At 52.7% G+C, this 22,196-nt stretch overlaps 2 protein-coding genes and 1 long non-coding RNA gene across 7 annotated transcripts; 1 reads left to right on the plus strand and 2 right to left on the minus strand.

Annotated features, from left to right (window-relative positions):
* Positions 1-5,744: 5,744 nt before the first annotated feature.
* Adamtsl4 (ADAMTS-like 4) lies at positions 5,745-16,987 on the minus strand. 5 transcript variants are annotated; one of them, NM_001439783.1, is made up of 18 exons: positions 16,934-16,987; positions 14,504-14,598; positions 14,015-14,072; positions 13,408-13,745; positions 12,677-13,274; positions 12,357-12,459; positions 11,428-11,564; positions 10,837-11,041; positions 10,487-10,659; positions 10,239-10,341; positions 9,954-10,139; positions 9,705-9,834; positions 9,236-9,440; positions 8,830-9,006; positions 7,279-7,476; positions 6,999-7,178; positions 6,582-6,726; positions 5,745-6,442 (listed from the first exon to the last, which is right to left on the minus strand). In NM_001439783.1, the coding sequence occupies exons 2-18, from the start codon at positions 14,521-14,523 to the stop codon at positions 6,306-6,308; spliced, it is 3,093 nt and encodes a 1,030-aa protein (NP_001426712.1). In that variant the 5' UTR covers positions 14,524-14,598; positions 16,934-16,987; the 3' UTR covers positions 5,745-6,305.
* Positions 14,581-17,238, minus strand: LOC147996418 (uncharacterized). The gene is made up of 3 exons (XM_087641932.1): positions 16,934-17,238; positions 16,656-16,743; positions 14,581-14,715 (listed from the first exon to the last, which is right to left on the minus strand). Exons 1-3 carry the CDS (start codon positions 17,095-17,097, stop codon positions 14,581-14,583), a joined length of 387 nt encoding a protein of 128 aa, XP_087498058.1. The 5' UTR covers positions 17,098-17,238.
* LOC120100878 (uncharacterized) lies at positions 17,089-21,551 on the plus strand. The gene is made up of 3 exons (XR_015676552.1): positions 17,089-18,429; positions 18,626-19,220; positions 19,403-21,551. It is a non-coding gene; the product is annotated as an uncharacterized LOC120100878 (long non-coding RNA).
* The last annotated feature ends 645 nt before the right edge of the window (positions 21,552-22,196 follow it).

The raw sequence follows: 22,196 nt of genomic DNA on the forward strand, positions 1-22,196 counted from the left end.
TCTGGTGTGTCTGAAGAGTGAACTCACATACATAAAATAAATAAGTCATAATAGATTAATCTTTAAAAAAAGAATTTGACAAAAACAGCTGGCTGTGGTGGTAAACACCTTTAGCCCCAGCACTGAAGAGGCAGAGAGGCAGGGAGGCAGGCAGATCTCTGAGTTCAAGGATGCCAGGGCTACACAGAAACCCTGTCTTGGGATAGGGAAAAAGCTATTTTATAGCCCTTAAAACAGCATACTGAGATAAGTCACAGCATCAAATTCATTCTGGGAAAAAATTGGGTTTCCTAATTCTTACTGCTTACAATAACCTCGAATTCTGATATTTAGTCTGCCCGAATCTCCGATGCCCTGGAACCACAGTCACCATTAGAAAACACCTGGCTTGCATTATTTATTTTTTATTTTTTGGATTTTTGTGTAACTTTCACTGTCTTGAAACTTTGTAGACCATGGTGCTCTCGAACTCTCAGAGATCTGCCTCCTTAGTACTGGGATTAAAGATGTGTACCAGCTGACTTCATTTTTTAATTTCATTACATTAAAAAGTTATTGCATTTATTTTGTATGTATTTATGGGAACACCTCTGTGCCACAGCAGGGGTGAACCTTCAGGAGTCTGTCCTTGCCTACCCTGTGAGGTCCAGGAATCAAGTTCCAGTGGTCATTGCTTGGCAACTAGACCTTCTCTCACTGAACCCCTGACCAGCACCAGCACAGGGAGTGGCAGAGAGGTGCAGGTGTGCGGTCGGAAGAGAACTTGGAGGTGTTGGTCCCAGAGATCCATCTCAGGGCAATCAGTCTTGTTGCCCAGTGCCCTAACTCAGCTAACATGACAGTTTGGCTTGTGTTTCAAAATGGTTAATAAAAATCTAAAAAGCATTTTGTGATGTACTGAAATATGAAATTAAAAATTCCAGTGTCATACATTTTGATGGGAATGAAGCTTTGCCCATTTGTTCCTGTCTGTGACTCTTGTCCTGCAACACACACGGATGCACGGTTGCAACAGTGATTATACAGCCTGCAAAACCCAGGTATTGATCATCTAGTTGGCCAGAGCAAGTGCTGACAAGTCTCTTTGTATGAGAAAGAGCCTGGTGGCACATGTCCCCAACACCTGGGAGGTGAGGCAGGAGGACCAGGGGACCCGGAGTTAAGTGCTGGTTCAGCTACAGGACACCTATCTCAAAAACAACAACAGGGGCTGGAGAAATGGCTCAGGGCTTGTAAGCTGTGGCTGCTCTTGCAGAGGTCAAGTCCCAGCGCCCTCATAGAAGCTCACGACTGTCAACAGCTCAGTGCAGGGGATCGAATACCCTCTTAATAGACATAGGTGCAGACAAACACCAATGCGCGTGAAAAAAAACAATGTAAAAACAGAAAATGGGGGAACTGCTGGCACGGCGGCACGCCTTTTACATTTTTCTCCCTTAGATTTCATTTGTTCTCTGTATATGAGAAGTGTAACTCTTCAGGTTCACCAGAAGAGTCTGTCAAATCTCATTACAGATGGTTGTGAGATGTGGTTGCCAGGAATTGAACTCAGGACCTCTGCAATAGCAGTAAGTTCTCTTGACCTCCAGGAAGTAGCGCACCCTTTCAAACCAGCATTCAAGAAACAGAGGAATGTGAATCCCTGCGAGTTCAAGGCCAGCCTGATCTATAAAATGACTCCAGGACAGCCAGGGCTATTACACAAAGAAACTGTCTCAAAAAACAAAACAAAAAGAAACGAGCACAAAATGGTAACAGCCAATGGTCAGCCCTAGGGAGGACTGACTATGATATAGGGTAAGCTAATTCGGGAGCAGATGGACTCAGCACCTCTCAAGTGGATAATCTATGCTGAGTCTCTCCTTAGCATAGGAACCCAGGATTACAGCACACTACTCATGGCAAAGAATCCAATGTGGTGCCATCAAGAAGGCTGAGCTCAGTAGGTAAGGGCACTTGCTGCCAAGTGTGATGACCTGAGTTCTATTCCCAGGACCCATGTGATAAAGAACACCGGAAGTTGTCCCCTGACCTCAGCACTGTTGCACAGTGGCACTTGTATGCACCTTCCACACACAAAATATGTGGGGGATGGGGTGCGGGTGGTTCCTTCACAGCTGAACCAATCAACAGGTTTTGGTTCTGACACAGGAAATGCATGGCTTGGTCTGTTTTCCTTTTGTTGTATATGTAGGGGGCAGGGAGTGAAGGGAAGACTTTTATTCCTAGGTCCAGGCTGGCTTGGAACTCTTGATAATCCCTCCTCAGCCTCAAAGGTGAGAGCAAAGATGTGCAGGACCCCCAGCGCTCTGGGTTTAAGCAGATACAGCTGGTGCTCCCCGCCAGCTTAATTATTGAGTCTCCAACCCTACCCAGCTTCCAACCTCAGACCTGAAGCATCCTCCTTTGGAAACCCCCTAACCCCCATCTTCCAGGTAAAGGAGCCCAGCCCCATGTTGGTGACTGGTGCTAGGTGTGCTGAGATTAACCCAGACTGTTTGTCTCTTTTGTTGTCAGACTTAGGTACTTTCCTGAGACTTCCTACTTCCTGTACCAAGAAGGTGCTTTTCTCGCCTCTCCACCTGTGTGCAAGTAAACTCCTCCCCTAAGACACCCCCACTGGCCCAGGGATGGTGGGTTTGAGGATTGCTGGGGTGAAAAGAAACACCTCTATCTCTACTCAGATCTCTGTAGACCACAGGCCATTAGCTAGGTGCTCCTTGGTTGCAAGAGAAGGGCCCCTGGTTCCATTTACTGGTAAGAGAGAGGAGAGAGCAAAGTCTGTAAACCTTGGCATGGTGTGGCACATGCCTAGCACTTCAGAGGATCACCACAAGCCCCAGACCAGCCAGAGCTATAGAGGGGGCAGGCAAGAAAAGAAAGAGGACCAGCTGGAGCGAGTCCAGAAGGCTGTGGCTCTCCACCCCACATCTGCAATCCTTAACATCTGCTCGACCCTCAGCTATAATCCTCTTGTGGGTTTCTTGACCGAGAATGGCCAGTGACTGAGACACTCAAGCCTTTTGGCAGCAGCTCAGTGCTCAACCTCAGTCCTGCCGACCAGAAAGTGAAGTCTGGATGAGCGGCGGAGGGACTGGAAAGGCCAGCAGTGCCACCTTTGCAGCTGTGCACACCTGCTCACCAGGTGGCCGTCGGGGCTACGGAAGTCTGATGGCTAAATTTAGTAGAAAGGCTGCCGCTTAAATGAGAGGGTATTTACCCTAGGAAGTTTAAGTAAGGGGGAGGGGATCCCTAGCCACTAGAGCTTTTAAAAAGTAATGCACAACCCAGGGCGTCATGCAGGCAAAGTAAACTCTCTCACCCAGTGGTGCCTCAGCACAGCTGGACTTGTGAGACCACACAATTTATCTGTGTACTAAACCACCTTTCCCCCCAGCAAACATTCAGGAATGAGGGCTCCGTGGCCATGCGTTGGCCTCTGCCTGCACGCTTGCTGCCCGTGTGCATCTCATTTGCTCCCATCACTGCCCGGCAACCCCCATCTCTTAGAGGTCCAGTTCCTCTAAGTTCTTCCCTAAATTCCCCCTAGTGCACCAAACCAGGGGCTTCACCGCATCCATCTGCCCTGTGGGTTTTAACTTCCTTACTCAGACCCTCCAGAGTTTCAGAGGTCAACAAAGCTGTGTCTGGCCACACTGCCCCTTCTATCTGCGCAGGGAAAAGGGTGTTTTAAGTCAGGCCTGCCTTCCCATACTGCTCACGGTTGACCTGAGGACTGCAAGGACTCTTCTCGTCACAGTGAGGAAGAAGAGGGCAGACCCACCCCACCCCTTAGAGTAACAGGCTAGAGGCTGGAAGCTCTGGGGCTATCAGAAAAAGAAAGGAGGTGTTCATGATGTTGGGGGACCCTAGAGGGCTATGGCTGCGTTCTCCACCTGTGATTGGCTCTCAAGCCCAGACTGAACTCTAAACCTGCCCAGCAACAGCCCTAAGAGGCCTCAGAAGGGAGGGGAAGTCAGCTGAGCTGTGGCCTCCACCCCAGCCCTGTTTCCAGGAACTGATGGGAGGGGCTGGGAGCGCAGCCACCCCTCCCTTGCTCAGGAACTCTGCGTTCACTGCCTGTATCTGGGAGCTGGCTTGTGAGCCCCTTTCTCTGGTCCCTACATCTTTGCCGTCCCTTCCGGGTCACCCATGAAAGAAGCACATCTGACCCGCCTCAGAGGCAGGGTATTCTTGGGCCAAAGTCACTTCCCGCTCCTTCCCCCGCCCCTCCCTGCTCCCCAGTAGTGTTTTTTGAGACTGGGTCTCAGTATAGCCCAGGCTGGCCTTGTGATCCTCCTGCCTCAGCCTCCCAAGTGCTGCGATCATCTCGTGACTTTATTTTTGAATGAAAAAAAGAAAAAGGAAGGGACATGACTGCTCCTAGGTTTGACGAAGGAGATTTACCATAGATCAGGAGAGCACAGCCTGAGGCAGCCTCATCTGGGAGAGTCCAGAGTGGTCCTCACCTTGTGAGGAGAGGAGGAGGGGAAGGAAGAGGGGAACCAGGTGCAGCAGCCAGGAGTCCAAAGGTACAAAAGGGGCAGGTAGCCAGAATGGTTGCTTATACAGGGAGGGGCAGTCCAGTCCCCTGGGCCAGGAGAAAGGGTGTGCCAGCCATATCCATGTAACAGGTAAGGACTGAGGGATGCTGGGAGAACCTGGCCATTAGGTCCACTTTGATAGATTAAGCAGGCACCTCAGCCATTTGTCCCAGGTTTGAAAGGTAACAATTTTCCTTCCTCACCCACTCTCACACTGTGCTGTCTTCCTGCTCAGCTACATCCAGCTGTGTCCCAAGGCAGTGAGCCTTGTACCATTCTAATGTAACAAAGAATTCTACTCTAGAAAACCCTTATTTCTAGGGCAACTTGGTATCCATGGAGTCTAGCAAAGTCACTGAGTAAAACTGTCTGCAGGCTTTTACTAATGGCCAAACTCAGCCTGTTTGGAGAGGCAAGGACAGGACTGGGCTGCCTCCAGTGAGGCCATCTGAAGCAAGAAACTGAAGCCTTGGAACTGTAGGGGACAGGGAAGAGAACCTTGGAGAAGGCTGTCCCCTTTACATCACCTTTAGCTAGTTATTTACTTTGAAAGAAACACAGGGAGAGGGAAGTGGTTGGGGGAGGGAGGAGGCCTGGTGAGACATCTCTGAGGAATGTGTCTCTGGCAGGACATCAGGTCCTGCCTTGGCCCCTCCTCCCTCATCCTGCAGTCACAGAGTCTGGCGAGCCAAGCTCCTATGATTCTGCTGAGCAAGGGGAGGGGGCAAAGTCACCACCACGTGCACCCACGGGAAGCAGTAAACCAAGCATCTAACAGGGAAGTGGGTTAAAGAGAAGACGGGACCAGAGCAAGAGAACCTGAAAGCCTCACCCCTGCCTCCTCCACCCCCGAGTCAGCTTGGTCCTGGCTTGAAAAGTCCTGCTGGATTCCTAGAGACTACAGGAAGAGCCTAACCAAAAGCCCACCACAGGCGCTCTTCTGGGATTCAAGCACCCATTACTGCTCCTTAACTGGGAAAAGTAGCGGCCTCTAGTGGCCAGTGAGCCACCTGCAGTTCTGGGGTGGGACAGGATCTCAGAACGTAGGGCCAGGCTGCTCAGGTCTGTCTGAAGCTCACTGCACAGCCCTGGAGGACCCCACCTTCCTCCCATCCCTAAATGCTGCTCCCCTTCCCACACCACATTCTGGCCTCACACTGCTCGGGTGGTGGGGTCCCCATGAAGATAACAAAGAGTGTATTTCTTATTTGTCACAATCAACTTTAATAAAAAATAAATTACTTCTGGGGTGGGCATCATTTTCAGTGTGAAGTGAGGGCTGGGGCTAGGGTGTCTTATGCTGATGTTTCTCATTTCCACCCACGACACAACTGATCGCTACACTGGAGAGGTGTGGTCCTTCTCGGTCGGGTAAGGTAGGGTAGCAGTGGCTGACCCCCACCCCTGCTAATCTGGGTGGTAGGAATACAGAGACTAGATGAGGCAGGGATAGGAACAAGATAAGTTAGATGTGCCGCCTGACGTGGTTGTGAGGATTGGGGCACAGAACTGGAACTTCTGGGGACACACACTCTCCATGTATCTCAGATTAGTGTGGAAATATAACCTTGCTTTCTCCCCAGCCCAGAAAAGCATGAGAGAAGCCAGCCCTGTCCACTTCCTAATTCTTTCTCAGGGTGCTTCTGAGGAAGTGATAAACGTTCACAGGGGGCAAACACCCAGGTCGGACAGGTACACTCCTTGGGCTATCTCAATGGGTGGCGCGAGAAAACCATAAGAGAGGGGTCTCTTGGACCCATTTCAAGCAGGCTCCAGTTGGGACTGCTCCAGGACATGGGCACAGGAGCGGCAGCAGGTAGCTGTGTAGTAGGGGTAGACGCAGAGCCGTGCCTGTACCACCAGGGGGCAATGTGGAGAACTGTCCTTGCATTGGTCATCTGAGGACAGAGGTCAATAGCACATGTCAGGACTGACATCGTCCCTCTGGAAGTGTGGTACCCATGCCCACCAGCCCGTCTCATATCTGCCCATATTGCAGCTAAACCCCCTCCACTGGGGTGGGTAGAAGCTCTTTACCTGGTCGCTGGTTGCAGGGTTGGCTGTTACAGGGCCGCTTCCTAGAAGGTCGCAGGTGCGGAGGACATCGGGAGCTGAGAGTGTGGTTGCTACTCAGGCACTGGACTTCCCTCGTCTGCACACCTCCTTGACAGGATTGAGAACACTGGGGAGACCATAGCCATCAGATCATATGTCTAAAGTTCTCAGGGCTGCTACCCAGGACACCACCTTCCTCTCTGAAGGACTGCGGTGGAGCATTATCCAGGGACATTATAAAATCCCAAATGGAGAGGGTTCCCTAGTCCTCCAGGTCTACAGGAAGTGGGACAACACAAAAGCCCAGCTGGGTTGTCCTGGGCTGAAAGGGGCTTGGCTGAGTCCAGGCCTCTCTGCTAGAGGCCCAAGGAGAGCAAGGCAAGGACGCCAGGCACTCACCGGACTCCAGAGAGTAGAGAACCATTGGTCCTCACAGGCCTGGCCCTGACAGGGCTGCAGGGCAGGAGGCCTGGGTAGGTGGGAGCAGTTGCTGGGAGAAGTCACATTGAATTTGGTCCCCAGTTTGGATACACAGATAATGTCTCTGTGCTGTGTGCCAGACCCACACTCAGAGGAGCACTGTGTAAAGGAGGGGAAGAGAGACCACTCTTCAGTTAACAATGGGAGCTCACCAGGGCTGGTTTCCCTCCTGTCCCCCATCTCAGGGCCCTCAGCTGACCTCACTCCAGGGCCCGGTGTACCAGCGCCATGTCTTTTCACAGGGCCCTAAACTGCAAGCACGCATGTCAGGAGGGCGGCTTCTGAGAGGGCAACCCTGCTCAGTGCTTCCTGCTTCTGGGTCCCCCTGAAGGGTCTCCCCACTCCTAAGGCAGACCACAGCGCGTCTCTGGATGCCTGTCCCACACTCGGCTGAGCACTGTTGGGAGGGAGAGTGGCCTGTATATAGGGAGGCTGCTGGTGACTGGACCTGAAGTGGGGAGGCCCCAAATCCCCAGAGTTCAGGAATGACCCCGGGGTACCAGCCTGTGAGAAGAGACAGACAGCTGGGTTCCAGTCTGTTCTTGAACTTGGTATAAAGACGAGATACTTAAATTTCTGGTCCTCTTGCTTCTACCTCTTGGGTGCTGGGGTTACAAGTGTGTCGTACACCTGGTTTATGTATTACTGAGGAGCAAAAGTAGGGCCTCACACATGCTAGACAAGCACACCCCAGCGGAGGGAGCTACACCACACCTTGCTGATTTGTATGAAGCCTATTGTTTCTGTATGTAGGATTCTTTTTGAGACAGAGTCTCTTTTTGTAGCTCTAGTCATCCTGGTGCTGGCTGTGTGGACCAGGCTGGCCTCAGACTCAGAGAGATCCTCCTGCTTCTGCCTCTGGAGTAGTGGGATTAAAGGTGTGTGCCTCGAGGCCAGCCTATATGTGTTTGTGCAGGTACACAAGGGTCGGTTCTCTCCTTCTACCACGGGATCCAGGGACCTCACTTAGATTGTCAGGCCGACCACGAAAGGAGTTTCACTTACTGAGCCAGTCCCCTGCTCTGTTTTACTTTGCTATTTTGTGTGTGTGTGTGTGTGTGTGTGTGTGTGTGTGTGTCTGCCAGAAGGGTACCAGATCTCCTGGAACTGGAGTTACCAGTGGGTTCTGAGAACTGAATGCTGGGAAAACAGGAAGTGCCCATAACTACAGCCCATTTTTTCCTTTTTCTTTTTTGTCTGGGTGGTTGGTTGGTTGGTTGGTTAGATTTTTGTTGGTAGTGGCTTTTTGAGGCAGGGTCACTTTTTGTAGCCCTGGCTAGCCTAGAACTCAAACTCACAGAGATCCTTCTGCCTTAACTGGGAATAAAAGTACTGCCATGCCCAGACTGCGTTTGCTTTTTTAAAGACAGATTGAAGGGGGAGAGGGAGGGGTGCACACCTTTAGTCCAGCACTAGGGAGACAGAGGGAGGGAAACCTCTGTGAGTTTGAGGCCAGCCTGCTCTACAGAGCAGCCAGCTTACACAGAGAAACCTGTCTCAAAAAGCCAAAACAGAACATAAAGGTTTTACTGCAGCTCATATGACCTGGAACTCACTATGTAGCCCAGGCTGGCCCAGCCTCCCAAGTACTAAAACTATGGGTATGAATAAGTGGGAAAACCCCACTTATCCCTGAGTCCTTAGGTCAAGAACGAAGAAGTTCATGGAGGCTGTGCTGGACAGGCTGTGACAGCATGGCCTGGGGTGCAGTCACCAGGGAAGGCAGATTTGCCAGAAGTACAGGACCCACCTTGGAACTCCAGTCACTGTAGAACCAGGCTGTGGTACAGGGGCCCATGTCACAGGCCTCTCTGCTGGGAGGTGGCGGGGGCCCGGAAGCACACTCCTGCTTGCCCACCTCATGGCCATTACTTCCAACACACCGCACTTGCCGGCTCCTCTGACCACGACCACAGCGCACAGAGCACTGAAGGATGAGAGACCCGAGCCTGGTGTCAGCCGTTTTCCAGCCTTGATTCTACAGAACCAGGGCTTTACAGACTGAGGGAGCCAAACACCGGGCTCCAGGTGCCGATCCTGGTGCGTCTATCTGATATTAGGGTTCCAGATAGGTCTTGTTTGTAAAGTTTCTGATGACAAAAAAGATAATAAATAAATAAATTCTTTGGATCCTACTCCTCGAGGGTCCTCCTCACCTGGCTCCAGGGGGAGCTAATCTCCCAGTGGCCACAAAGGCGCAGCTGACAGGACTGGGTGATGTTGGGCCGGGGGAGATGTCCGCAACGCTCTGGAGGCACTGAGGAGCCACCGCCTCCGAATTCCTGTCTGCAGAGCAGCTGGCGATGCTGGGTGCCAGGGCCACAGGAGCGGCTGCAGGACGTCCACTCGCCAGCCTCCCAGCTGTGGGTGAGGAGGAGGGAAAGCTGGGTGGAGATGGGTGGGGTTGACAGACTGGGACCGCACAGGAGGGGAGTCATATCTCACACTTGGAATCTGCAGTTCTAGCTGGGAAGAGGCTGCCAGGGTTTCCTTACAGTCTGTGGGACATGAAACTTTCTAATCTAATCTCTCCCTGCATCCAGGTGCTGTAAGAGCCCGAGGGCCGGAAGCAAGTCCAGAACCAGTGTTTTAAGTATCTTAACCCTCCCTGTGGGCCGTACTCACTATGGGGGACACGGTGGTCTATGGCAGGATTCAGGGGAAGCTGGGGGTCTGGCCCCCACGGCACAGCTCTGTTCATCCAACTCTTCTCCTGACTCACGGGAAACGCAGAGGAAGATGGGGCGCCAAACACCTGAAGGGAGTAAGAGGGCAGCCAGGGGAGGCAGGAAGGCTCAGAGCCCCGCCCATGGTCCAGGTTATCTATATAGATGTATAGAGAACAGGGATTTGGGCTGAGCCATGGAATCTCACCTTTGCCACAGGATGCTGAACATTCAGAGTGCCCCACCTGCTTCCAGTACCCAGCCGAAGATCCCATGGCCGTCCTGACATGAGTCGGAGGAGGCACTTGGGGAATCCGTGCCTGACGCTGGAGGGTGCCTGGTGCCCGAACTGGGCGGGGGGCTGAAGGGAGTAAGGGCTCCCCCCTCAGCATCTCTGCAGGGAAGTCCAGGAGCCAGATTAGATGCCTCCCTGCTACCCTGGAGCCCATCTCTGCGTCACCCTCCTCTTCTGGGTCTGGGGATCTTGTTTTACCAGGCTGAAGCTGAAGGGCTGGAGGCATTGTGGAAGGGCTCTCTGGGGCTGCAGAGGTGACATACTGATAGAAGACACCTGGGTTGTCCTCTTGAAAGATCATCTGAGGAGGGAAGATCACCAATGGTTTGGGGTGACCAGAGGGGCATGCACTAGGCTTCTCCCCTATCTTAGCCTCACTGCTCTGCCCTAAGGGCCCTCCCTCTCCAAGGATCTAGTGCCCACTCCAGCTCCTGTCCCAGGCTCACATAGACATCCACAGGCTGGGTGGTAGGGCCTTCTGCTGACAGAGTCTCCCCCTTGCCCTCCTCCCGAGGAGGACGGTTATACTGGAAGACGGTCCCGACGGCCGCGTAGGATCCTGGAGGATCTACAGCCCAGTTCCCATTGATAATGGAGCGGCCACCAGGCCCTCGAAGTGCTGAAAGACAGAAATCTGAGCTGAGTGATCTTCCGAAGCCTTTGTGTCCAGAAATAAGGACCTAGGCCACCCACCTTCCTCACCCTCCACCAGCCCCTTCCTGCTTGGCCCTTTGCTCGGCTGAAGAGGGTGTAGAAGGCAGATCAGAGAAAAAGGATGGCCTGGGCCAGTTCTCACCAAGGTAATTGGAACTGGGTCGGAACTGGGAAATGCGAAGATGGGAGGCTCCCGCAGGAATCCACAGGATCTTCTGATAGCCCAAGGGGCCCCCTCGGTCAGTGAGATTCCCCGAAACGAGACGGCAGGTAGAGCCGTCACCCCCACAGACTCCACAGCCATCCGGACGCCTGCCAGAGCCAAGGATCCCATCACAGCCGGGGCTCTGAGGAGAGTGAGGTGAGGCAGGGGCCACACAGAAGCCAGGCACACCTCACACCTGGCCTACTCCACTCAGGGCCCTCAGCTCGGCCCCTGCTCGGCTCTTTGTGCTTTGGGTGAGAGTGTTCTTTGGGCCCCCAAGCACTTTTGGAGTAGTTTTAGCCGAGTCTGGTAGGATCCTGCCTATGACCCACCCTTACTGGCAGCAGAGATGTTCCCTCTGGCCACCTCAGTCAGGTGTTTTCACTCTTGTAACAAATTGGGGGGAGGGGCGATCTCGAGAGTGTGTGAGGGAAGGTGCACATATACAAACCTGCCCTCCCTCACCAACACCCTGCCCTCCCTCACCAACACCCTGCCCTCCCTCACCAACACCCTGCCCTCCCTTACCAGGCAGTGTCCAGCCACACAAATGTCTAGGGATCCAGGCTGACACAGGGTCCCATCCTGCACCTTTTCAGTGTGACGGACATAAAATCGGAAGCCACGGGGGCGGCAGTTCAGTTCACAGCGCTGGGAGCCTTGAACTAAAGGACAAGATATAGATTAATTAGCTGGGGGTCCCTCCGGGAAGAAGCACCCCAGAGCCCTGACAGCCATTCTACCTTTTATCATGTGTGAGGCTTCCTGAAGTTGGTGTGGAAGGAGGGAGGGGGAGTTTCCCACGCTTAGGGTTTTATGGCTTATATCTTTGTTATGCTGTGTAGTCTCGAGTTTACGATTTGACTAAGTCTCCCATTTCATTCTCCTAAAAAGGGAAAGTTTTGCACCTGGCCATCAAGAAAAGATTCTTGTGGTTTTGTTTTAGGTGTGTATAGGATTGGGGTGCTCACGTGAGAGAAGGAGGTCACCTTGCAGGAGTGGGTTCTCTCCTCCTACCATGGGTTCTGGAGACCAAACTCGGGTCATCCGTCAGGCTTGAGGCAAGCCCCTCTACCCACTGAGCCATCCTACCACTCCTCAAAAGGGTCTCCGACACCTACGATCATAGGCTCATAGCTCATGAAGGTTTGTCAGTGTGGAGTTGACATAGCCACAAGTCCAAGTGGACAGTAACTTGGGAGTAACAGAAGATAGTGTCCTGCTGGGACCAGTGAACAGGTCTCACTCATGCCCTGCCAGATCACAGCATCTTTTAGCCAGCTCCCTCCGCCAGCCTGCTGCCTGTCCTGACCATCCACCCATCGCTTCCCAGAAAACAGCTCCCTTCTCTAGGTCTGGGCTAAGCCTCTGGGGTGACCTGCAAAGTAGGACACCCAGGAGGGAGAGAGGGGCCACCCAAACCTGAGTCGCCCTGCCAGGGGAACTAGAAACTGCACCTTCGGTGAAGGGCTCCCACTGGTACAGCTGGCCCATGAATTCCTGGGAGTCAAAGGCGGCACACTGCAGGGCCCTGGGGTCTGGCTGCTCAGGGGGGCAAGGCTGAGAAGGCAGATATACAGGAGTCAGAGCTGCAGAGGAAACCTGGGGTGTGGGCCATGGCCAACGAGGCTTGGGAACTGGTTGGTCAACTCCATAGAACACCAAGGCGTCTGCCCTGAAGTCAGAACCACCACCCTGGAGTCCAAGTCTATCAAGATGAGGACTCGGGTCAGGGAACAGTGAAAGTCTAGGGTGCAAAACCTGGAGAACAGCTCACCTCTTGGCTGCAGGCTCTCATCTGTTCACTTTCCCCAGAACATTCTGGAGTGGGGCTACTGGGAGCAAAGAGGCTCCAGTGTGGGCTGGAGTCCCTTGTCAGAGGCAGCCAGCCATCTGGGGACCTGTGAGGACTCCCCGGAGGTCTCCAGTGCCTCCGGCTCAGCTGGCTCCGGGTGACAGGAGAGAAAGGATGTGGCTGTCGCTCTGCTCCCTGGGAAGTTGGCATTCGTGGCTCAGGGGATCCCTGGAAAGACCTACTGTCTCTAAAGGAGGAAGTGGGTGCAGGGATACCCATGTCGGAGGGAGCAGAACTGGTTCTGGAGGGCACTTCTGTCTGAGCAGTTCCAGACCTTGGAGTTTCAGCTGAGGGGGAACGGGATTGGGCACGCAGTTCAGGGGGCTGCATGTGGGGGCTGTGCTTTTCAGAGGCTGGTTCTGTGCTTGGAGGCTGGGATGGAAGTGTCTCTTCCGCTGTAGAGGAGTCCTTGGGCTGTCCAGGTTTGTGAGCAAGCCTGCGGCTCCGGTGCAGGGGCAAAGCAAAGGGCACTCGCCCGTAACCGAACATCCCTGGCTTGATAGGGTCTCGAACACGGAACCTGGGAGGATGTGTAGACTTAGTCACCTCTTCGCCTGTTTCCCCGGTCTGCTTCCTGAAAGACTGGCCTGCAGCGCTGGAGTCCCCTACACCTTTCTGTTAACCCCCATTCTGCTCTGCCCTCAGAGCCTCACCTCTGGGCCCCCCGAGGCTCCTGGGTCTCCTCTCTCCCCACTTGAGAAGCAGGACCTCGAAGAGGGCCACCCCTTCCCCGAGGCTGTGGCCTATACAGGGACTGGGGATCCCGTGGAGTCTGGGGTCTGGAACCCTGGCCCCGGGGCTGGGGGGCTTCTGGATGTCTTGGGGGTCGGGGAGGGAGGGACAGGGCTGGGTGCAGTTCACATGTTCGGCTCCGGCGCTGCACCCCCACCCCACAGGGCTGGGAGCAGGAGGCCCATCGGCCCCAAGGTCCCCAGAGACCCTCAGGGACCTGGTCCTCCTCTGATGGTGTCTGAAGAGAAGGACCCAACAGCTAGAGAGGGGAAAAGGTCAGAATTAGTGTCTCAAGGTTCAAGGGTTATTAGTTGTCCAAGGTCACATTTACAGGTAGGGTCAAACTCCAGCCTTTTTTGTGGTATTTGACTAAAAGAGAGGGAATCAGCAGGGAGACTGGGTGGGCCAAACCTGATACTAGGGGCTGAAGTCTCCCTGTGGGAATGTGAAGCCACCCCCAAGGGGAGGCCGGGGTACAGTGGAGGGACCCTGGGCAGGGTAGCAGTGGCTCACTTGTCCTGGGCTCACCTCCTGATCCTGGCAGAGCTGAAGGAGAAGCAAGAGCAGCATGACATACAGCCAGAGCCTGCACAAGGAGGGGGTGGTGGACATCAGAGGGAGCCAGGCCTTACGACATTGCCTGCCCCCTCCCAGGCTCTCCACAGCCTGGTGGCCAGCTCCTCAGCAAGCAGGAGTCCCTTGTCACTCGCCAGACCCCTTCCAGCAATCCGGTCCCTGAGCTTGCTTGAGCCCTCCCCACCCCCACCCGGGTGTGTGTGTGTGTGTGTGTGTGTGTGTGTGTGTGTGTGTGTGTGTGTGTGTGTTTTGAAACAGTGTTTCTCTGTGTAACAGTTCTGAATGTCCCGGAACTCTGTTCTGTAGACAGTGCTGGCCTCAAACTCACAGGCAGCCACCTGCCTCTGCTTGGATTACAGGTGTGCACCACTACCCCCAGCTCCTTCCCTGCCCTAAGTATCAGAGATAGAGCCGTTCCTCTCACTGCTACCCGTTTCTTACCTGCCCAGCCAAAGCTCCATGCTCTTCCTGTGACTGCCCCTGGGCTGGGGAGAAGGGACAGGGTAGCTACTCTGGCATCAGGGATGGAGGGTGCTCTGAGGAGGGAGGAGCATGGTGTTACCCCTGCAGATATCTGGGGGACTGAAGGGCTGTCTCAGCACAACACCCACAGTCTGGAGGGGTGGGGGAGGAGTGGTCCACCCCTTTAGGACCTAAGGGTGGAAGCAAAGGATCTTTGTCTTTGTCATCTGCTGAGGAGAGGGTGGGGGTCTGACCTCAGCCTCTCAGTTCAGTTGAGTCTCCTCCCTGTGGCCCAAGATGGACTTATCTCCTCTGGAAGCCGGAAGAGGGCCTGTGTGCAGGCAGCTTGGACCTAGAGGTTCTTTCTCCTAATACTCCAGGTCCTAGAGGAGACAGGCTATGCCAGGCACCCATGAGGGGCCAGCCAGAGGCCTCTTAGTACCAGGGGTAGGGGCACAAGCCATAATCCCACACTTGGGAGGGGGGAGTAGGAGGAGCAGGAGTTCAAGGCAAACCTGAGTGACATGGGACCTCTAGCTAAAAAAATTGAAAATCAACCTCCTCCCCCTAACAAAACCCAAGAGCATTTGTTTCTTACCCCTCTTACTCTCTTACTCTCTTACCCGCCCCAGTCTTTCTTTTCTTCCCCTTTTAACTAAGCTCCTTATGGAGGAACAGTGTCATACAGCTTTTTTTTTTTTTTTTTTTTTTTTTTGTCCAAGGGATAAACTAAGTGCTAATAGCTTCATCTCTTGAGAAGAGGCAGTGACTTATTCTCCCAATGGGTGCCAGCATCCACAAGGCATTGGCTCAGGGTGACTTAGCTCATGTACTAGTTTTCTGCTTTTTTTTTTTTTCTCTTACAATGCTCAGCCAAAATGGCTGGGGCACCTAAGGAGAGATGCAGCCTTCATAGCAGCCCATGCGTCTGAGGCTCTCCTTCAGGTATACCTGGAAAGTCCACCCTTAAGTCTAGCTGTAAACACTGGGTAGTGGGGGGCTTCTATACCTGTCCTCAAACCATGTCTCTCCCTACCCCCAGCCCCAGCCCCTTCCTTCTCGCTGAGGCCCTGCCTACTCACAGCCCTCACCCCATCTTAGTTCTGCTTTCCAGGAAAAACACTGTTTCTGCTGGATCTGAATGGCACCATGAGAAGAATCCAAGGATTGCTGGCCAAAGTAGGCCAGCTCAGGGCATGCAAAGGTCAGAGAGGAGGCACAGCTAGGTTCCACTCCCCCTCCCTGGGACCCCAGGACATGAGAATTTGAGGAGGGGATCCAATTGGCTGAGCTGAGTTCTTGGGGCTGTGGAGGAGGTAAAATGCACTCCTCTCCTTCTTCCCCTAGCTGGGCAGCCACAGAGTCCACCACTTCCCTGATGGAAGAGACCCACCCATCAGCCCTATGCCTGCCTTGGGAGGCTGGACGGAAGGAAAAAAAGGGGTGATGAACACAACCTGTCTCTTGTCCGATGCGGGTCCCCTCTCCACCTCCCTCTGCTCCTCTCTTCTCCCCCAGGTCTGTCCCTGCTGCCTCTCCGTGGTCTACCCAGTACACATAATCCTGTCCTGAGCTGGTTTTGGCAGCTCTCTGGAGAAGTGAGGGGTGGGGGGGGGGACGAGAGCTCCTGGGCCTGGGGCCAGGCCTGGCTCCCTCTCTGGAAAAGTCCACCCCACCCTCCCCCGCCTAGGGGGGCAAGAGCTGACACCCCCTCCCAGCACAAATGTATGCTGGTTGTCCCGTTTTCATGCCCAGGGTGAGAAAGACAGAGGTCGGAGATGGGCAGGGTGGACCCTGAGGTTGGAGATGAGCAGGGTGGACCTAGGCTGAATACAAACCTATGTTGCTCCTGGTCACACCCCCTCTGGGCCAGTGACACCAAGGGAAGTGACCTGAAGGGAGCTAACCTTTTCACCCCAGGTTCACCTGGGGGGGGGGGGAATGAGCCAATGCGGGGTTGGGGGAGGAGTATGGAGTTAGTAAGGGCTGGGCTAGCAGAGGAAAGATGTTGTCCTGTCAGAAGGCCTGGGTTTTCACGGGATCTCCACCACCACCACCCTGCAAACCATCCCAACAGGTGTCCTTTCCCTCAACCTCTCACAACAGGCTGAGCTGTGCAAAGCTCACTCACCCGCATCCCTCCTGGACACACTATCCCTGCGATCCCAGAGTGCAGGCGTCGGGGCGCATCCTCCCGAAGCCCCTCAGGGAAGAGCCGGCTGCGCCAGCGCGTAGGGAGGTCCCGGTTATGTTTTCCAACTTCACTATGTGACTTAATAGGAATCTTGGCGCAAGCCCTCGCCCGGGTGATGGGACCTGGAGTCCCAGAGACCCCCTCCCCAGGAATTCGCCTCAGGGTCTACTGTTCTAAGACAGTCAGAGCCCAGGCGGGGGTCAGGGAGGCTCTACCTTCTCTGCGCCCGCTCTCTCCAGCTGCCTCCGGTGGCCACCGCGGCCCGGAGCCCCGGGACAGCGCCGCCCGCGGCAGGCTCCACCCCACGCCACCCGTGCCCCGCCCGCCACGCGCTGGCCTCAACCACCCATCCCGGGCGCCCGGGACAGCTAAAGATCATGCAGTCACACTGCAGGCACCATTCCCGCGCCCACCCGGGGGCTCGGGACCCCACCGACTCTGGAAGGGCAGCCTTTGGGTGGAGCCTGTCCTCGAAGAACCTGAGCTAGCAGCGGACCCGGAGCAAGGGGATTTGCAAACTGGACCCTTGTGGTCCTGCGCAAGCTCAGATCCGCCCAAGCCAAGGCTCTCTCCTCCACGCAGCCAATGCCATCGCCTCCGCTTTTCCCATACTGGGCAGTGAACCATGTGGCTCTGATGGCCCAGGACGTCTGTGAGCCTCGGTTTCTTCATCCATAAAATTTTACACCCTGGAGCTTAGCGGAAGGAATGCACGCTGCATTATGAGTCAGACAAATTTGGATTTGAATTTCAGCTTGAGCACATGCCAGCTCTGTGGTCTTTCATGAGCGCTTCGACGTCAGTGCGGCAGTGTCGTCTGTAGAATGGGAGAATCTGATGTGTGTGTTAGATGTTTATCCATCTCCCTGTGGAAGAATGACTGAGGAGGGGTGGAGAAGGGATGAAATCGGCTTTCGGTTTTTATTCTATTCACATTCTATTTATACGTCTCTTTTTTTTAAGATTGTTTGTTTTTCTTTGAGGCAGGGTCTCAGTAGCTCTGTCTGACTTGAACTGTGTAGAACAGGCTGGCCTTCCACTCACGGAGATCCGCCAGCCATTGCTTTCTGCAGTGTTGGGATTAAAGGCCTGCCTGTGCCACGCCTGTCCAACCTGGTCTACAGGGTGAATTCCAGCCAAGGCTGGGGCAGGGGGAAGTGGGGAGAACATATAGGGCATAGTATTGCACGTTTTATAATCTTAGCACTTGGGAGGCTGAGGCAGGAGAGGAGGACTACTGCAAGTTCAAGGGCAGCCTGGGAAACCCAGCAAGTTCTAGGGCAAGCTGGGCTACAAAGTGAGATCATCTCGGTTTCAACAACAATGAAGTACCCGAGCAAGGGTTGAGAGAGAGCTCAGCCACTGAAGGCCAGGCTCACCACCAATGTCCAAACACTCAACACACAAGTTCTGGCAACATTGTCTTGCAACCCGTAAAACAAGAGGCCCCTGGTGCACCAGACTAAGGTTTCTTGGATATATCTTGTACTTTGTTTAAATTCTTAAGGCTCCAAGTCTAGTTTGAAGAGATCCTGCCAGTGGAAATGGCCACTTTGGAGTTAAGGTGTTAACTGTGGGAGCGGAGTCTATCTCAGACAATGGGTGTGTGTATATAAACCATCCTCTGGCCCGCGGTGCGATTCATGCTGAAGCTTTGCATGCAGGGTGCTCTGGGTTCCGTTCCCAGCACTGCACGGAACCAGGAAGAAAGGTATTGTTTGTTATTTAGCAAGGTCCTGTGACTGTAGGGCAAGTTGACAGGAAACTTGCTGTGTAGCCCAAACTGATCCCAAATTTCAACTTCTCTTGCTTCAGCCTGAGTCTGAGTATTGGGATAGTTCAGAATGTTAACTTTATTTGACATTTAACATGCCTTTTTTTTTTTTTTTTTTTTTTTGGCTTTTCAGCAAATCCTCCCAATTCCCTTAGGACAAGCGCCTCCACTGGGGTCTCTCCTTGATCCTCCTCGGTTCCAGCGTCTGTGCCTCGGAAGAGCCTGGAAAAGCAATGAAAGCAATGGGTTAATGCTCCTCTCTGGAGGTGTGGCTTCTCCAGGGACCGCTGCGGACACACAGTCCCAACCTAGCGGTGTATTTATAGAGTTGTTTTCTCAGGGAAAGCCCCTTTGCTTAGAGGGCGCAAAGGCGGATGATCAAAGGCAGCCTGCCTCGTGGGGGCGGGGCGGGAAGAGGTTTTTAAGCGGCTTTCAGCGCTGACCCTGGCGATCGATCGATCGGCCTGACCCTGATTATCAGCAGCCCCTCATCTAGGAGGACACCAACTGCAGGACAGGCAGGCTCTACCGCCAGACGATGGGAAGGCGGTGGAGGGGGAGGACGGGAGGACGGAAGGGCTGTCTTTGACATTTGTAACTCTGAGAGCTGAAGGGCACAAATACTCCTTTCCATTAAGAAATGGCTGTGTACCAAAGAGCCATACAGCTGTCAACTCCCTGGACTTGGGGGTCTAGGGAACTTCTGATGACTCAGCAACTTGGGAAGGGTAAGTTTAAAATTGTGGATCCCATCTCGGACTTAAAGCGTTTTGTTGGGGCTGGGGATTTAGCTCAGTGGTAGAGCGCTTACCTAGGAAGCGCAAGGCCCTGGGTTCGGTCCCCAGCTCCAAAAAAAAAAAAAAAAAAAGCGTTTTGTTTGTTTGTTTTTCTTTTGTTTTTTTTTTAATAGAAAGATTATATAAAACCTGGGCCTAGTGGTTCATGCCTGCTATCCCAGTATTTGGGAGCCTGAGGAAGAAGGATTGCTCCAAGGCCAGCCTCAGCTACAGAGAGAGTTCCAGGGCATCCTGGATTAGAGTGAGATCCTGCCATTAAAGGACAAGCTTGGGGCTGGAGAGATGGCCTAGCAGTTAAGAGCACTGACTGCTCTTCCAGAGGTCCTGAGTTTAAATCCCAGGAACCACATGGTGGCTCACAACCATCTGTAGTGAGATCTGATGCCCTCTTCTGGTGTGTCTGAAGACAGCGACAGTGTGCTTATATATAATAAATAAATCTTTAAAGAAAAAAACAAGCTAAGAAGATTATTCAAGAAGTAGATGTTCACTCAAAAGCATCTCTAAGGGAGGAGCAAATTGAAGACAAAGGGTGCTGACCAATCAGGGGTGGCACAGCCTGCTTGCAGTCCCAGCACTTGAAAATCGGAGGTGGGGAGATCAGAATATATAATATAGGCAGGCAGCCAAGGCTACTTTATTCCCTAAGGCCCAAACAGACAACAAAACCACACTGAGCAGACTCTGTTCAGAACAGGGTGCCCCTCTCTGCTAGCTAGCTTTCAGAAGGTGCTGTGTGGCAGACATCAGTGACCCTACTTGGTGGGAAGGGTAGGGACCCAGGGGGTCCCTTCATGCTATAATACCAATGTGCCAGGCAACCTCTGCTACAGGCGCAATAGCAGGCTAAATAGCAGCTCTCTGGTGGGAACAGATGCCTGGTACTGCAATTCTGGTGAAAAGACCATGTCTTGCCAGGAGGCCAGAGGCCCTGGGGTGGAGCCAGCCCTTCTTATTTTACTGAATGAGCATGCTCAGATTGTCCTCCACTGTTCTATGTTGGTACTCATGGACTTGGGCTGATCTCAGCCTCGGTCAGAGAACCTGGTTTTTACAGTGAGTGGTTGTCAGTGCAAGATGCACCCTCGGTTGCAGTTGACAGCCCAAGATTGAAGGAGCCCTGCAAAGAAGCTGAGGCCTGGCATTATGAAGAGAGCCTATAAGAGGCTATTGGTGATGCCTCGTTGCCTTGGAAGACCCCAGCATGTGGTAAATGCCAGTACCATGGGATGATCACCAAGAACAGCAAGAGTGGAGTGGAGTCAACCGTAACCTAGAATGCTACAGAGGACAGAGCCAGAGAAATGACCTAGGCCCTTTGGAGGAGCCCAGATCATGTGTGGATCCCAGATATTGGAGCAAGAAGCTTTAAAATTGAAGTTGTCGTGGATACTCCAAGATGTTAGAGATGTTGGAGACATAGGATACCTGCTGCTAACAGGGAGTGGAACCAACCCAAGAGAATGAAGCTTGTTGCTGCTGAGTGCCAGATCTGCCAACAACAGTCAACAAGCATGAAAGGAGTTGGAGATCTGAGCAGTTCTTTTTTTTTCTTCTTCTTCTTCTGAGTTCTTTGACATTGGACCTGGAGATGTGGAGTTTGGAGTTTACCCAATTGGTTTTCAGTCTTACTTTGGTCCAGTATTTCCTTGCTGCTATGGTATTTTGGAACAGTAATATAGATCCTGGAATGTTGGAGGCATGGTTCTGCTTTTGATGAATCTCAGAAGAGACTTTGAAATTTTTTTTTTTTTATTCTTTTTTTCGGAGCTGGGGACTGAACCCAGGGCCTTGCGCTTGCTAGGCAAGTGCTCTACCACTGATCTAAATCCCCAACCCCGACTTTGAACTTTTAACATTGTTGAGACTTATAGACTATGAGGACTTTGGAAGTTGAACTAAATGTATTTTTTATTATGCTATGGCTAAGTATGGCCCCTATAGACTCATATGTGTGAACAAGTCTATGCCAGGGAGTGGAATGTGGTGGTTTGATTATGCTTGGCTCAGGGAGTAGCACTATGAGGAAGTGTGGTCTTATTGAAGTAGGTGTGACCTTTTTGAAGGAAGTATGTCACTGTGGGGGTGGGGTTTGAGACCCTCCTCCTAGTCAGTCTTTTCCTGTTTGCCTTTGGAACAAAATGTAGAACGCTCAGCTTCTCCAGTGCCATCCCTGGTTGGGCACTGACACACTTCCTGCCTTGATGATAGTGGACTGAACCTCTGAACCTGTAAGCCAGCCCCAATTAAATATTGCCCTTTATAAGAGTTGCCTTGGTCGGGGTTGGGGATTTAGCTCAGTGGTAGAGTGCTTGCCTAGCAAGCACAAGGCCCTGGGTTCGGTCCCCAGCTCCAAAAAAAAGAAAAAAACAAAACAAAAAACAAAAAACAAACAAACAAAAAAAAGAGTTGCCTTGGTCATGGTGTCTCTTTACAGCAATGGAAACCCTAACCAAGAAAGAAGTTGGTACCAGGAGTGGGGACAGTGTGAGTGCTCAGCCCTTTGTGGAACACCTGTATTAATTCATTCCCCCAACCAAAGCTCCGAAAGAATGTAAGAGGTGGAGGGTGGGGAGGAGTGCTGGGAAGTATGTCATGAAGTCACAGCATGGCTACTTATACAAGATTGAGCCATTCAAAATTCTGCTATAGATAGGGGCAGAAGCAGGCAGATCTCTGAGGTAAAGGCCAGCCTGATCTACAAAGAAAGTTCCAAGACAGTCAGGGCTACACAGAGAAACCCTGTCTTGAAGAAAAATTAGAAATGAAGAAAGAAGAAAGAAAGAAAGAAAGAAAGAGAGAGAGAGAGAAAGAAAGAAAGAAAGAAAGAAAGAAAGAAAGAAAGAAAGAAAGAAAGAAAGAAAGAGAGAAATTGGGCTGGAGAGATGGCTCAGTGGTTAAGAGTAC

This window comes from Rattus norvegicus, chromosome 2 (genome assembly GCF_021556685.1).
Source record: "Rattus norvegicus strain SHRSP/BbbUtx chromosome 2, alternate assembly SHRSP_T2T, whole genome shotgun sequence".
Classification (NCBI taxonomy): Eukaryota; Metazoa; Chordata; class Mammalia; order Rodentia; family Muridae; genus Rattus; species Rattus norvegicus.

Coding starts and splice junctions, on each gene's coding strand:
- LOC147996418 (XM_087641932.1), bottom strand. CDS start 17,097: ATGATCTTTAGCTGTCCCGGGCGCCCGGGATGGGTGGTTGAGGCCAGC. Junction 16,744..16,933: donor AGAGAGCGGGCGCAGAGAAG/GTAGAGCCTCCC, acceptor GCGCTGGCGCAG/CCGGCTCTTCCCTGAGGGGC. Junction 14,716..16,655: donor TGTGTCCAGGAGGGATGCGG/GTGAGTGAGCTT, acceptor TTCCACCCTTAG/GTCCTAAAGGGGTGGACCAC.
- Adamtsl4 (NM_001439783.1), bottom strand. CDS start 14,523: ATGGAGCTTTGGCTGGGCAG. Junction 11,565..12,356: donor GTGGGAGCCCTTCACCGAAG/GTGCAGTTTCTA, acceptor CTTGTCCTTTAG/TTCAAGGCTCCCAGCGCTGT. Junction 6,443..6,581: donor ACCCTGCAACCAGCGACCAG/GTAAAGAGCTTC, acceptor CTCTGTCCTCAG/ATGACCAATGCAAGGACAGT.